This window comes from Pomacea canaliculata, linkage group LG9 (genome assembly GCF_003073045.1).
Source record: "Pomacea canaliculata isolate SZHN2017 linkage group LG9, ASM307304v1, whole genome shotgun sequence".
NCBI lineage: Eukaryota > Metazoa > Mollusca > Gastropoda > Architaenioglossa > Ampullariidae > Pomacea > Pomacea canaliculata.
Genome location: NC_037598.1, coordinates 10,538,271 through 10,553,122, shown reverse-complemented (window position 1 = coordinate 10,553,122; position 14,852 = coordinate 10,538,271). Strand labels below are relative to the sequence as shown.

The window sequence follows — 14,852 nt, the reverse complement described above, 5'->3', positions numbered from 1 at the left end:
TCTAACATTAGTGTAAAGAATTTCCCAGGAGATAGAGGCACGGCCGAAACAATGTAACAAAATTTCAAGACTTTTTCCTCCGTTTCCTAAATCTCAATCAGAACGTAGACTGAATACCCGGGAACAAAATTTCGACTGGTATCTTTTAAGTTTACATCTATTAACTTACAACGTACACAATTTACTGTGATACTCCATCTTAAAGAGCATTTTCAAACCATTTATGTGGTGTACATTTTTAAAAATACACGTTTGTTTACTGGTAGTAAAAAGATGAAAGATTGTAACTGTATGACACAGGGAATTCACTAATCGAAAAGGTGAATTGTCAGAAATTTACAAAATAAAACTATTTACGATATAAAAAAAACCATAAAGCATCAAAGAAACACAAATGTTATTAGAATATATTTTAGAATTGAAATATTATTTACTTTTTTTCTTCTGATTGTCCGTAGTTTGAGTTCAAATCCATGTTAAATTGAGTAACCGGTAACCGACATTAACATGGCGCTTAATCACAGAACATCTCCAGGAAAGTCTACCAGCTGTCCAGAATCAAACATTTCCTTGACACTCACACAAGGAAACTCTTCTATCTCACCCACATCCAGTCAGTCATTGACTATGCCTCTACCCTCTGGGACTCCGCTAGTGGATCCTCCATGAAACCTCTAGCTAGTGTTCAGAGGCGAGCAATCAAAGCCGTCCTGCTAAAACCGAAATTAGACCCACGTGACTTCACCTCTTTAGGCGTCCTTCCTCTTAAAAACAGACTCAAATTTAACAAATGCATTTTCATGTATAAAATACTGACGGGTAAATTATCGTCCAGACTCTCTCTCCTATTTTCCTCCAATAACTCTAGAACCTTCCCAAAACTGAATATCCCCTTTCCTAGACTACACCTCTTCAAATCAAGTCTGCAATTTTCAGGGAGTGCGCTATGGAACAGCCTCCCTCTCCATCTCAAACAGTTGCACTCCCTGACCTGCTTTCGACGCCATCTATCTCAATACGTTCAAGATATATAGATAAGCCCTCTAGATTCCTACCAACTCCAGGTGACCTTGTGAATATATGCTAATCTCTTCTTTAACCATCACCTTGTACATATCCACCCTTCTCTGTGCTTATTATCTTTTATATTTAATGCTTAATTAATTCATTTATATAGTTAATTTCCTTCCCTGAAAAGGGCGAGGGCTAAGTGGAAAAAAGCGCTCAGTTGCTTATTTTACCCCTCGTAAATAAAGAATTGTCATTGTCAAGAATTGTCATTGTCAACCTTTGCCTACTTTCAAACATAACGAAACACCTGATTGGTTAGGTTTGTTCAGCTCTTAAAGGAAGTCTTTTGTTTTGAAACAGCTCCTAAAGGTCGAAGTGCTTGCCTCCCTTATGTATTCATTCATATGCGCACAGCGCGATGTGTTGTAAGACTGTAGCCCGAGGTCGTACATGTACACATCTGTCGGACAAGGCACGGGTGGCACTGCGCGGGGTGGGTCAAATATGACCAACGCGTCGGCAAAACGTCCTAAACATTTTGTAACACCGACATCCACTAGTTAAAAAAGAAAACATACAACTCATTACACATCCATAAACAAAACATAAAAATCTCTGTGTGTGTTTGTGTAGCTATGTGTGTGTATGCGCATGCGCATGCGCTTAGCTTATGTTAGACCGAGGGACAAAAATCGCGTAACAGATGGGTCGTCTGAAAGGTAGTAGAAAGAATAAACAGATTTAACGCACGATGTAAAATCATCCTCTAAAGGTGTAATAAACTGGTATTTTGAGTCTCTCACATTATGTCCTGTGTGCTACAGCACTGAGCATAACCGCAGTAGTGTAGAGATGGCGGCACCAGGATCAAGAGCTCGATCGTATCAGATAAAATTCAATTTCATATCTATTGTTTAGTGCAACAAGAGACGATAGCAGTTAAGTAAATGACATAATTTGGTTATAGCAGATCGTGCCAAACATACTGCACACATCAGCTCTTGGTCTCAAAATAATTATGACAATAATAAAAAACAAATACACAATCAAGACGGGGAGTAACTCTGATAGACGACTAGCGAATAATCTGCGTGCTGACCTCCCTTGAAGAAACCTCTCTCTCTTTTTTTTTTTTTTGTGTAACAGTTAGCAAAATCATAGTTTAGTGGAGACAAATTCTGGCATTGTAACAAACAGTAAAAGGCAATGCAACTGTTAGTTATGAGTCATGAATATTTCTTGTCATATATCGCCATATATATATATTGTCTACTGTTAGATTTACTATTCATCAGGAGGTAAAGATTGAATGCGTTCTGGGTGGCACACAGAATACCACGGAAACAGACCTTTACGAGAGACAGTTAGCAAGAGCTGAAAACACAGGAACATTTCATATAATTCATTGTCTTCGTCATCTAAGCCACACGACAGACATGTTTTTAAATTTACATTTATATCACTATTTTTTTCATAATGCCAGGTTTTGCTGATTAGGGAATTTATGGCTGTAAATGCCATTAAATAGGATTCAAGGGCAGTAGATTGATTTATTTATATTTCTTTGAACCAAATTACTAGCTAACCTATTAAGAATAGATAAATGTCTCAAGAGAATATCAACTACTTTAAAAAACATTCTATGTAAACTCGCAATCATATATATGCACACACACACACCTCTGTCTAGATAGCAAACACTATACACTCACACCAGTGCATCCATCACCAGAATAAATATTCTTTGGATTAAATGATAAACATAAAATCCATCTCACATCTATATAACCAAATATTAAGAGCAGAATATGAACAAATATATGTAAATTAGGGAGAGCTTTCATACTTTTCTTAAATAAATCATTTATTGAAAAATCCCAGATGTTTGAGTACATGTCAAAACCATAATTAGAATGATCTTGCAGCAAAATCTATTTGGCACTTTTTGGTGGAAATTTCCCCGAGTTGTCTCCCGTGTCATCAATTTTGGTGCAAAATATGATCTGCCCACCGGAATATGATGACCTCGTCAGCAATTTAATTAGCTTGTTAATGATGTGCTTGAATGGAACCTAACTGCGCCGTTCCAAGGAGTTGTGATGAGTACACAACTCTCTAACACCAATCAACTGGTGAAGAGGATATATACACATTCTTTTAATTTCTCCAAGTTTGTGTATGTGTGTCAAGCTTATGCTGAAAGTAGTCAACAATTTAAATTAAATGAAGACACAGTTATAGGGGGAACTTGTAAAATAAGTTGAGTTCCGCCTGCTCCACCCGCGTTGACAACATCCGAGAAGGACGCTTGTGTGTCTCGTCTCTAGCATCTTCAATTGCATCATTTCTTTTGACCTTCCCTCGTTAGGTACGACTCCTTGTTCTGGTATGCACTTTCATTATCTCCTTTATCATCTTTGTCGTTCATCATGACCTTTTCTTCGTCAGCACTGTCCTTGCCGTCCTGACTTACCAGCGGCTTGACTGTGGGGCCAGTTCCGGTGTCCTCCTGACACAAACTCGGCCTTCTCCTTAACAAAATGTGAAAAGACAGCTAGGACCTGCCACATTTATTACGAATGTTTACCAATAGTACTTCCGATTTTTTTATAACCACACACATATGTACACTCATGCAGGTGTGCACGTTCAGTGTTTGTAAATTAACTATTCGAAATTCAAAGGTCTTACCAAAGAGCCCAGGACTTTCTTTTACAGACCAAGCACGCTGTGACCACAACGGCCAATATTAGCAATACCGGCAGGATGAAGAGAACATACAGAATTTCCAAGCCTCTCTTCTCTGTGGGAAGATTAAGATGATGATGATGATTATGATTATTTTTATTATTAAAATTGGCACAGATAAGGCATCAGCGGTATATTCGGCAGATCATTCATATTTGTATCAGGTTTCAACCTGATATTCCAGAGATCATTTTCATAATTATTCTGTCTCTTTTATGCTCTGTAGCTCTGTTTTGTTGTCCATCTTTTTCCGATCATTTGTTCCCTTTTGGCGTGGCTGTGGTGGTGCATTTCTCTCTCTCTCTCTGCGTGTGTGTGTCTCTCTCTCTCTTGTAAGAGAAGACTTTCGCATTCTCTTTCTCCTTCATTCGCTCTTATTTTCCCCTTATTCTCTATTTACTTTCAGTTTCCTTCATGCGTGTCTCTCTATCTATATGGGGTGTGGTGTAATGGTGTATGTGGTGTGGTGTGTATCTGTGTGTGTCTCTATCAGTGTGTGTGAGTGTGCGTTTGTGTGTGCATCTCTGTGTGGCTTTGTGTGTGTGATGTGTGCATATGTGTGTGTGGTAACAGACGGGGGATAAAGAGAAAATAGATATTGAAAAGGGCCATAGAAAGCGGTTAAGAGGAAAACAGTCAGTACCGTTATTTATAAATCGAAAGGAACATTTTCCCTCCACTGTCAGGGAGTTGCTTACAGCCTGCGCTTGACATCGATACCTTCCAGCGGATGCCTCAGATACCCCGTGTACCACTAGTGACAGTACCCTTGTAGTGGGCAGTGCTTCATCTCTCAGCATGTCTGAAAATTCGGCGTTTGGAAGACATCTGTTTGCGTCACATGACATGGCAATTGCTGAAAAAGAGGATATAATAACAACATCGCCGTCATTATCATAATCATTATCGATGGTCTTTATGATAACTTGAGCGGGATATGTGGTACATGAAATGTATTTCGTACATCTTGAAAATGTCATTGTCATTGCATTTGTCTACAATCACTAGCTATGTTGAACTGAATGCTCTCACACAAGTTACCTGGAGGACCAGTAGAATTAAGGTGATAAAAATCCACCTGCATGAACTTGACGTCCTCAGTGAATTCGCACTCCATGGAGCCTACAGACTGTGGAGACACCACCAGACTGCACCATGGGGCTGATATCAAATACGTAAGCAATCAAATGTGCACAGACTTAAACTACACACACGCGCAAACATAATCACAGCCACATACTCATCCCTCATACATAGACACACCAACACACACCACTCCCACAGAAACTCACTCAGACACACGCTAGACATACACAAACACAGGCACACGGACACCAGCATCTGACTCAACGATCCTGATAACTATCTCACACACTCACACTCAAGCACACATCCGTAGCTTGAGCCCTCCCCTACTACAGTTGACCCTGGCCTTCACATTTTTTCGTTTACGATGGTTTTCCTCGGTTTCGTGAACTTTCCAAGGTCACACAACACATTATTAACTGACAACAATAACGAGCGAAATGTCTACCTTCCTCTCCCTTGCTGGGGATGGAAGCTGCACCGACGAAAGTAAAGAGTTCACCAACGATAAAAAGGACAGAAGCTTCGACGACAAACGCCATGTTTGTTTCCTAGATCACATTATTTGTGTGTACACCACGTACAACGAGCTGCTGTAAATAGATGTGGGAAATCCTCTTTGAGACAGCGCAGTCTGTCACGTGGTTACGTCCTCAATTTTTCAGCTGCATGCACAGTACACGCTGGTCTGTGGACAATGCGGTTGTCAGTCTGTTAGCCATTCACTTGCCTTTGCGGAGACGTGGACGTAAAGAGATGTGTCACAAAATCAATGTTCAACTGCTGCAACAGTAAATTTAAAAAAAAGCAAGAGAAAAGTTATTATTGTCTGCTTTCCAGGAAGTTAAATGCCTATAAAAAAGATAAATATTGTAATTATGTTGTAAGGGGGTTCTAGTCATCGAGACAAAGCCCTGGCCGCACGGAGATGAGATGTGAGATGCGAGTGTTCACTGACCTCTCAGACTGTGACAGTCTGGCGTCACGTGACTCGTTGTGGCACTAGTGGTTCCTGAAGTAACGGTCTGGTTTTTTTTTCGCACTCAACGTTCAGCCGACCTCTTGGATGCACCCTTGCACCATTGCATGCAATGCATAACAGCGACAACGAGGCTACAACTCTTTGCTCTTTTGTCTCATGACAATGACAAACAACATTAGAAAACGAAGTTCAGAAAATATAAAGACTTTAAAAGATGAATGTGAAAATTGATATTTAAATAAAAGATTTGAATATTTATACGGTTTCTATTTTTTTCACAATGATGTGTGAAATAGTGTGAAATCTCTAAATAATTCGTGCTTTAAGCATGATCGGATTGTGATGTAATATGCGATGGCGTGGATATATAAATAACTGAACTCTGGTCGTCCGGGATCTGTCATGTCATTCAGGAGCCTGGCTAATAACACCCTGTCGATGTGATAAGCATCCTGTGTTTAAAAATAGTGACACTGAGCTGATCACACTAGTTAAGGAGAAAGTTCACTTTGAAACATTTTTATTGTTCCGTGTTGAGCAGTGATGTGTAAGTTCATTGTGGATAGAAGTCTTAACAGAGCTCAGTTATTTCCTGAACTCTTTGTTGTGCATCCGTCAAATGGTGGTCTTTGTAGAAGATGGGTTCTCCTAAATCATCTTTATTCTCTGCATCTCCTCCTCAGGGACTGTATTCACTGGTGTAGTCCGACATGCACGTGTGACGACGGAGATGACACGAGCGCCTTACTAAGGTCCATTTTAAAGAAAAAAATTATCACAGATGATGTGGATGCCGATGAGCACAACTTACGATAGCAAGATGATAATTTCAAGTTGGAATGGAGAAAGTGTCCAATAGATTGGAATGCATCCCCGGCGAACACTTATGTTATCCCTGGCCTTTAGCTTGATTATTCACGAGTGTCTCTCTTATCACGCGGAAGGATAAAAGCTCTTGCTGACATGTCATCAACAGATGGAACAAACCTTAAACTTAAAAATTGAAATGATGGAGGGAGTTTTCCTCGATGAATGTTCTGGCAACAAATGAAAGATGAAAACAAGAGAACGGAAATAGTCAATTGAGATCTTCCGTGTAGATAACATACTCTTACAAAGTCTATGTTTCAAGTGTGTGTTAAATGTCTATGTGAGTATGTATGCCTGCCCTTGTGAGCAAAAGAAAAAAATATGTCTTGGGTCTCCTCGACAGACAATAAAATCTGATTTGATTTGAATTTTTTTTTGTTTGATTTGATATATAGTTAATATTAATTTACTACTCTTAAACATCATATACAGATCGTGTGATAGGGCCTAAAATCCCTGGCTGCCATCGTGAGTTCTGCGATAGTTTATTGACTGTGTTATAACTGAATTATTCTTTGTGACCTAAGACATGTGCCAGACTATTCCAAAAGACGTGCTAGGCATACAGTGTGTCTATAAGTAACACTGGTAGGTTATGTCGACTGGAAACACTCTTGTCACCACTGCAAAAAGATGTACTTGGTTCCAGTCTCGTGCATTACTCAAAAAGATGCACTAAGTGTGCAGTGTTTTTAAAAAAAAAATTACTCGAATGCTTGTGAAGAGCATTTTTCAAATAAAGAAGCACAAACTTCGCTCATGTACCCACCACTGACATACTCCCCACCCCATACACACACTCTTGCACAAATCCTCTCAACTAACCCACTGCGCTAACGGGTGCCCCATTTATCGTCAACAAAGCTCTTGTCGTCTCTAGAATACAATGCAGTATACCCCAATGTTATTGCACACGATTTTTCACATAAAATTATTACCAATTTTCTTGCAGTAGATTTAATATTTAAATATTTAAGCATTCTTCACAAGATAACGTGTCATCCCTACGACGCACAGTTGGAGGGGCTAAATATAGCCAGCGGGAAGTCCCGATGCAAGGCTGACCATTGGCTGTAGGTCGGAGTATAAAAGGCGCTGCGCACGGCGCGAACCGTCAGTTGGAGAGAACATCGCTGGCTGTGTGTATATCTCAAAGGTTTCAAACTGCAGAGCGATGAGTGGCGAAGTTTTGAAGAAGAGCATCGACTATAACGACGAGGAAAGCTGGGATGGAGGGAGCGACAAAGATTCCACGCTCAAGGCTTTGATGAAGGAACAGACCGAGTCAACAAAGGAGGTTACTCAGCCTGGAGGAAAACCAGAGCCAGCGTCTACAATGGAGGAAGCAAAGATAATCATGGCAGACTTTCTAGGAAATGTGAAAACGAAAGTAATCAGTACGAATACCTTGAAGATCATCATCGTGGTTCTGAGTGTCGCCTTAGTAGCATCCTTCATTGCGATCGGGGTGATAGGTAAGTGTTTTATCATCTCTGTAAGACAATGATAATATGTGTCGGTAAAAGTTCCTGACCTTTGGCTGTGTCACATTTAGGAACATTAAGAGCAGGGACAGACAGGGACTATTATTTTAGTCAACTACATGCTAAAGATTGATCTTTGATGATCGTTGATAAGTTGTAGACCTGCAGACGAAAGTCTGTGTTTACTGCAGGAGGAAACAAACAAAACTCTGCAGATTTTCAAGATTTTCAACTGCTTGCTAATTTACCCTGGCGCTAGTAAACACAATATCACGATATAGTAGTAAATATATATATGATTCCAGCCTAAATATATTTGAATACTTTGAATCATACTTCCTTTTGGTTTCGACTTATTGAATCAGCCATGCTCGTTCAGTAATAGAGTGACTTGACTTATTTTAGTGAAGGTCCCTGGCCCGTGATTTAAGAATATGAAGGTTCAAGATCATACATAGCATTAGCAATAAAAAGGCATTTTATAATATTGCATACAAATTCTTTTTTTATCTCTGACATATCAACATACATGATAAAATAAGTAAAGTATTATAGCGTTTTATCCTCGCTACAGAACTTAAAATGCTTAGGCCAAATGTTAAAAAAACAACAATAATGCTTTGAAAGAAATTTTATAACTTGACTACTGAGTTTCTAAGTGTAATATGTTGTTGTGGTGCAAGGGCAGATATCGAATATGAATATACAAAGATAAAAAATGGACGGCCTGTACCAACATTTCTGAGAAAAAAAATACTAGAAGAATTTTTATAAATTAGAATTTTTGTAGACTAGACAATGAATCGAAATTGAAAAGTGCAGTTGAAGTTCTTAAATATTATAAACAGGATACTGTTCTTTATTGTTTTGGGGGACGTGTTTGAAATACAGTTGGCAAAACATTACACATTAGGGATAATAGAAAAGGAAGTGAACTTCGTCCTCTGAGACACTTAAAAGTCATTTGTACCCTCAATCCTTCCTGAGTTTTGTTTAGAGAGAGACACATACAGAGTGAGAGAGATGTTTTGTACTAAATGCTGCTTCAAATTGTGCTTTTTGAAAACTGCGAGACTTTCCTGGCAAATTAATCACAGGGTTATCTCCAACATCAGCGAAAAAATTCCCCATTGTCCATTCTCCATCCACCTTACTTACCTGTCACTCAGCATGTGGAACTGCTATGGCACTAAGTTACTGCAAGAAAACTGCAACTCTTTGCACACGCAGAAACTAAACGACTGAACTCAACGATTAAGAGAGGAATTTTTGTATCGGGAGCTAAATTTGCAAGGACCACGTCCAACCTCTAAAGATGACACATTGGTGTCACCGCGCCATTACAATAGCAGTTACGGTGGTCAGGACACATATGAGTCACTGAACTATCACAACACCAGTAATGTTTCTTATTACCCATCATAGTATCTGAATTGTAATGTGAGAAAGCAGTATCAAAAAGACCTTTATGATCCACGTATGGCCTCACATCTGATACATTAAATGTTGTTGTTGTTGTTGTTGTTGTTGTTGTTGTTGTTGTTGTTGTTATGCAAGCTGTTAGTAATATTGCTTATTCTTTTTCAGCTTACCTGGTACATACAAAATGCGAAAGTAAGAATCTGGAGTGTGAGAACTGTATGAACAAGTCCTGTGATGCTAAAACCAAGTTTTGCCTTCAAGGCTGCTTAGCTGGCTGGCAAGGGAGTAAGTGCATGGAAGGTAAGCTGTTTACCTGTTTATAATGCTAGTTTTAAATTAATAGTACAAATACTTCTGCCTCAGATAAATTTACCGAAAGATATTTTCACGTCTAGTCAGCTTTCCCTTACCCAACCACTCAGACCTATTCATTGCAAGAACGGTGGACTGAAACTGTCGAAAACTGTATCATCCATAAAAAACTGCTTTGACAATTCACAAATGCAGACTTCACTATTCCCAACCATGTTCCAAGCTTCATCATCATCATCATCATCATCATCTGATCTTTACAATTGTAGCATAGTTAGCAACTTTAATTTCATCTGAAATACAGAATATTATTTTGAATCTTCAGACTCTTTACTCTGAGAAGTAAAGCTCTTTCCGATAACAAGAGCAAACACAGGAAGTTGGTCATTTTCCCGAAATTCAAACAAACTTTATATCCGGTCTTCAGTAAATTTAAGATAGAATACCGATCCACAGCTAATAAGAAATATATAAAAAGAACTTTTATGAAAAGGGAAAGGTTGTACGATGCTATCTGCAAACAAAAAGCCAATTTCAGAGTTAAGGTAGAAAGCATTTATATAAGCTGATGTAAACAAGTACATTTGTTTCTTAAAAGGCTGTTCACCTGGTTCCTATGGTGTTGACTGCAATATGACTTGTGACCAGTGCAGAGAGGGCACACACTGTGACCCTGTTACAGGGCAGTGTCCTGATGGCTGTCTGGACGGCTATACGACAGGAAGATGTGACATACGTAAGATTATAACTTTTACTTATATACTACTGATAGAATACCATATAACTTTAATGCACTTTATAGTCAGGGCAGATAAATTGCGTATTGTTTCTTATTACAGACTACAACTATTATTCAATGGCTATCAGATTATTTGCTAATTTGGAAGATATTTTCAAAAACTAATTTACAAAATATAAATTGATTAATAATAAAGGGATATCAAGAAATAAAGAACATGCATATGAGTATGAATTTTATTAATTAGTTGGTACGAAAGTTTTTTATCTAGGCTTTAATAAACATTTTCAAAAAAGTCCTTGACTCTTATTTTCTTCAGCATGTCCTTCGGGTTCCTACGGAGCATCGTGTAGCAAAGTGAGTACATCCTGGCATGTAAATCCCATCCAAAAGTATTTTATTGATTATGAATAAATAATATAAATAATTATATGGACAAATAATGATTTCTACTAAATTGTTTATAAAAATAACTCGTATACTGAATAATATTTGCTGGAAGAGTAGTTCTGAATGAGTTAATCACATGAACTCTGATCACGTGTCTGTGTCTAGTCCTGTGGTCACTGCACGAGTCTGGACACGTGTAACACCGTGACAGGAGTGTGCTCATCTGGCTGTGAAGATGGTTATCAGGGACATCACTGCAATGAAAGTAAGTTTTATTGTAGTAGTACTATAGAAACGTGCTATTTATATCCAAATAACTGATTGCTTAGTTTTTTTTATCGTAAACATGTACTTAAATACTAAATAACATTCCTATCACCTTACTAAAAACTTGTGTTACTGAGTACGTATGCAAGATTTTATCTTACAGACAGAATAAGTTATAAATAACAGAAAGTAGTTGAAATCTCTATTTTCTCTGAGAAACAAATATTATCTCCTCTTGCTAACATAGCTTAACTAACACAGATGCCTGTTGCTTAGAAGCTCAGAGACCAACCATACATTTTGTGCTATCGTTGCACAGGGGATATACACGATCAAAATACTTTTATGAAAAGAAATAGGTTGAAAGATAATATCTATATGCTGAAAGGAAACCAAAACATTTTTCAGAGTAAAACCTTTATAGAGTAAATTTAAAATAATCATTTTTGTTGAGCTTCATACGCTGGTGTAGAACAAGTACATTTTTTGAAAGGTTGTTCCCCTGGTTCCTATGGTGTTGACTGCAATGCAACCTGTGGCCATTGTAGAGAGGACACACACTGTGACCCTGTGACAGGCCAGTGTCCTGATGGCTGTCTGGATGGCTATACGACAGGAAGATGCGACATGCGTAAGATTATGAGTTTACTTATATACTACTCATAGAATACCATATACCTTTAGTACAGTTTCTACTCAGGGCAGATAAATTGCGCATTATTATAACAGACTACAACTATCATTCAATGGCTATTACATTATTTGCTAATCTGCTTGTTTGGAAGATATTTTCAAAACATAATTAAAAGAGTACATGACGATGAATGATAAAGGGGTATCAAGAAATAAAGAACATACATCAGAGCATGAATTTTATTGATTGGTTGGTAAGAAAGTTTTTTTTTTAATCTAGGCTTTGATAAACATTTTCAAAAAAGTCCTCGACTCTTGTTCTTTTTTTTTTTCAGCATGTCCTTCGGGTTCCTATGGAGCATCGTGTAGCCAGGTGAGTACATCCTGGCATGTAAACCCCATCCAAAAGTATTTTATTGATTATGCATAAATAATATAACAAAATTATGGACAAATAACGATTTCTACTAAATTGCTTATAATAATAACTAGTACACTGAATCGTTTTTGCTGGAAGAGTAGTTCTGAATGAGGTAATCACGTGAACTCTGATCACGTGTCTGTGTACTAGTCATGTGGTCACTGCACGAGTCTGGACACGTGTAACACCGTGACAGGAGTGTGCTCAGCTGGCTGTGAAGATGGTTATCAGGGACATCACTGCAATGACAGTAAGCTTTGTTGTGGTAGTACTATAGAAGCTTGCTATTTATAGAACAAACCTCTATTTTTAGTCACTCAGTTAAAGCGGTTTATCTTCTTTACAGGAGAACAATGACGACAAATGCAATCATTTCTGTTATTCATATTAGGTAAACTAATGTTTTATTATATTTATACGCTGGTGAAGAACAAGTACATTGTTTCTTGAAAGGTTGTTCACCTGGTTCCTATGGCATTGACTGCAATGCAACCTGTGGCCAGTGTAGGGAGGACACACACTGTGACCCTGTTACAGGGCAGTGTCCTGACGGCTGTCTGGATGGCTATACGTCATGGAGATGTGACATGCGTAAGATTCCGACATTTATTTAACTAGTACCAAATGACATTATTGCAGAAGTTAATCTTCGGCAGTTTTATTAACAGTTTATCATGAAGTTAGATGTCCTGTGGATTATTTCTTACAACAGAGTATAACGAACACTCAGTGGCTAAAGATCATTTGAGGATTTGTCCAACGGTAATAAAATAAAGGAATTAATTAGTGGAAAGTTATATAAGTACTCATGAAGTGACAGAGCACTCGTCTGATTACATGCATTTAATTGTTGTATTGCATTCCTGTCCTGTAATTTATGTCTTTCTAAAAGTTTTCAACATGTTTTTCATACTTGTATTTCAGCATGTCCTTTCGGTACCCATGGAGCATCGTGTAGCCAGGTGAGAATTGTTTAGCATATGAAAAGAACCTGATTGAACAGTAGATTTTAGAGAAACGTTTTAGAAGTTTACAGAAAGAATTTAAACACTTTACTTCATGAAAAAAAGAAATATTGCAATATTACCACTTCAATAATCGTGAAATATTACCTAAAGGTACTTCAAGTCAAATGATAAACAATGTGAATGAAAATTCATTCATGAGGTGTGTCTGTGCATGTGCGGCTCTTTCTCTCTCTCTCTCACACACACACACTCACACAGAGACATACACACAGTCAGACTCACTGGTAGAGTACCTCCTGCTCCTCTAATGACATGAACTCTGAACACCTGTCTGTGAACTAGTTTTGTGGTCACTGTACAAGTCTGGAGACGTGCAGCATCGTGACAGGAGTGTGTTCAGATGGCTGTCAAGAAGGCTATCGTGGAATTTACTGCAATGAAAGTAAGCTTCTTCAGTGTAGTACATAGACATCTGCTTAGATGTTCTGTATTCTTAGTACTTCAAGACACGTTTTGTAGTAATAATATTTTAATGTTACTGGGAATATGAAAGATTCCTGAGAGACATAGAACAACTGCAACTTTTAGCATTGATAAGACATGGCTGTGTATTTCTGTAACGAGACCTACACATACTTACCCCAGTACACGTACAACGAACTACAGATGCATAACACACTGACGAGCTCCACAGATGAAAGTGAAGAAAGTGGACATGTTCAACTGCCTCTCGATGAGATAAGCTGATAAACTGATGTAAACAAGTACATTTTTTCCTCAAAAGGCTGCTCACCTGGTTCCTATGGTGTTGACTGCAATATGACTTGTGGCCAGTGTATTGAGGGCACACACTGTGACCCTGTCACAGGCCAGTGTCCTGATGGCTGTCTGGATGGCTATATGTCAGGGAGATGCGACATGCGTAAGATTTATTTATATAATACCAAAAGACATTATTGCAGACGCGTCAGTTTTATTGACAGTTTCTAATGAAGTTAGATGTAATCAGGTTTATTTCTTATAGCAGAGTGGAACTTACACTTAGTGGCTTAAGACCATGTAAGGATTGGTCCAACATAATTAAATGAAAGAATTACTTAATGGAAAAGTTTATATAAATAACTAAGAAGGGAAGAGCACAAGTAAGGTAACATGTATTCATTTATTGTATTGCATTTCTCTTTTTTAACCTATGTCTTTCTAAACATTTTTAAGATGTACTTTATTATTGTATTTTTAGCTTGTCCTCTGGGTTCCTATGGAGCATCGTGTAGCCAGGTGAGAAAAGTTTAGCATGTAAAAAAATCCCAATCCAACATTTGATTTTAGAAAACTGTTTTACAAGTTTACAGAGAGAAATTAAACACTTTACTTCATTGAAGCAAAATATTGAAACATTCCCATTATGATAATTGTGAAATATTATCTGAAGGCATTTCAAGTCAAATGATAGACAATCTTAATGAAAGTCCCCTCACGACTTGTGTATATTCATGTGGGGTTAGAGCTGACACACACA

General features: G+C 38.0%; 2 protein-coding genes across 8 annotated transcripts in view; one reads left to right on the top strand and one right to left on the bottom strand.

Annotated features, from left to right (window-relative positions):
* Positions 1-14,852, top strand: part of LOC112572869 (multiple epidermal growth factor-like domains protein 10) — a 64,297-nt gene that overhangs the window by 44,402 nt on the left and 5,043 nt on the right. The window contains exons 1-13 of one of the 5 annotated variants that reach the window (XM_025252841.1): positions 7,796-8,172; positions 9,769-9,903; positions 10,514-10,651; positions 10,974-11,011; positions 11,210-11,309; positions 11,805-11,942; positions 12,280-12,317; positions 12,516-12,615; positions 12,819-12,956; positions 13,290-13,327; positions 13,676-13,775; positions 14,118-14,255; positions 14,574-14,611. In XM_025252841.1, coding sequence (XP_025108626.1) covers positions 7,872-8,172; positions 9,769-9,903; positions 10,514-10,651; positions 10,974-11,011; positions 11,210-11,309; positions 11,805-11,942; positions 12,280-12,317; positions 12,516-12,615; positions 12,819-12,956; positions 13,290-13,327; positions 13,676-13,775; positions 14,118-14,255; positions 14,574-14,611 — 1,440 coding nt within the window. In that variant the 5' untranslated portion in view covers positions 7,796-7,871. Of the gene's footprint in view, positions 1-7,795; positions 8,173-9,768; positions 9,904-10,513; positions 10,652-10,973; positions 11,012-11,209; positions 11,310-11,804; positions 11,943-12,279; positions 12,318-12,515; positions 12,616-12,818; positions 12,957-13,289; positions 13,328-13,675; positions 13,776-14,117; positions 14,256-14,573; positions 14,612-14,852 lie in introns of those variants that run through there. The other 4 variants (XM_025252843.1, XM_025252842.1, XM_025252844.1 and 1 more) reach the window with 4 other exon arrangements.
* On the bottom strand, positions 2,855-6,962 carry LOC112572877. 3 transcript variants are annotated; one of them, XM_025252858.1, is made up of 6 exons: positions 6,639-6,962; positions 5,294-5,628; positions 4,801-4,920; positions 4,403-4,615; positions 3,703-3,814; positions 2,855-3,542 (listed from the first exon to the last, which is right to left on the bottom strand). In XM_025252858.1, the coding sequence occupies exons 2-6, from the start codon at positions 5,385-5,387 to the stop codon at positions 3,353-3,355; spliced, it is 729 nt and encodes a 242-aa protein (XP_025108643.1). In that variant the 5' UTR covers positions 5,388-5,628; positions 6,639-6,962; the 3' UTR covers positions 2,855-3,352. The 3 variants fall into 3 exon arrangements, with proteins under 3 accessions (XP_025108643.1, XP_025108642.1, XP_025108644.1); XM_025252857.1 differs by lacking the exon at positions 6,639-6,962 and adding an exon at positions 5,804-5,933; XM_025252859.1 differs by lacking the exon at positions 6,639-6,962 and adding an exon at positions 5,804-5,933 and having other exon boundaries at positions 4,403-4,561.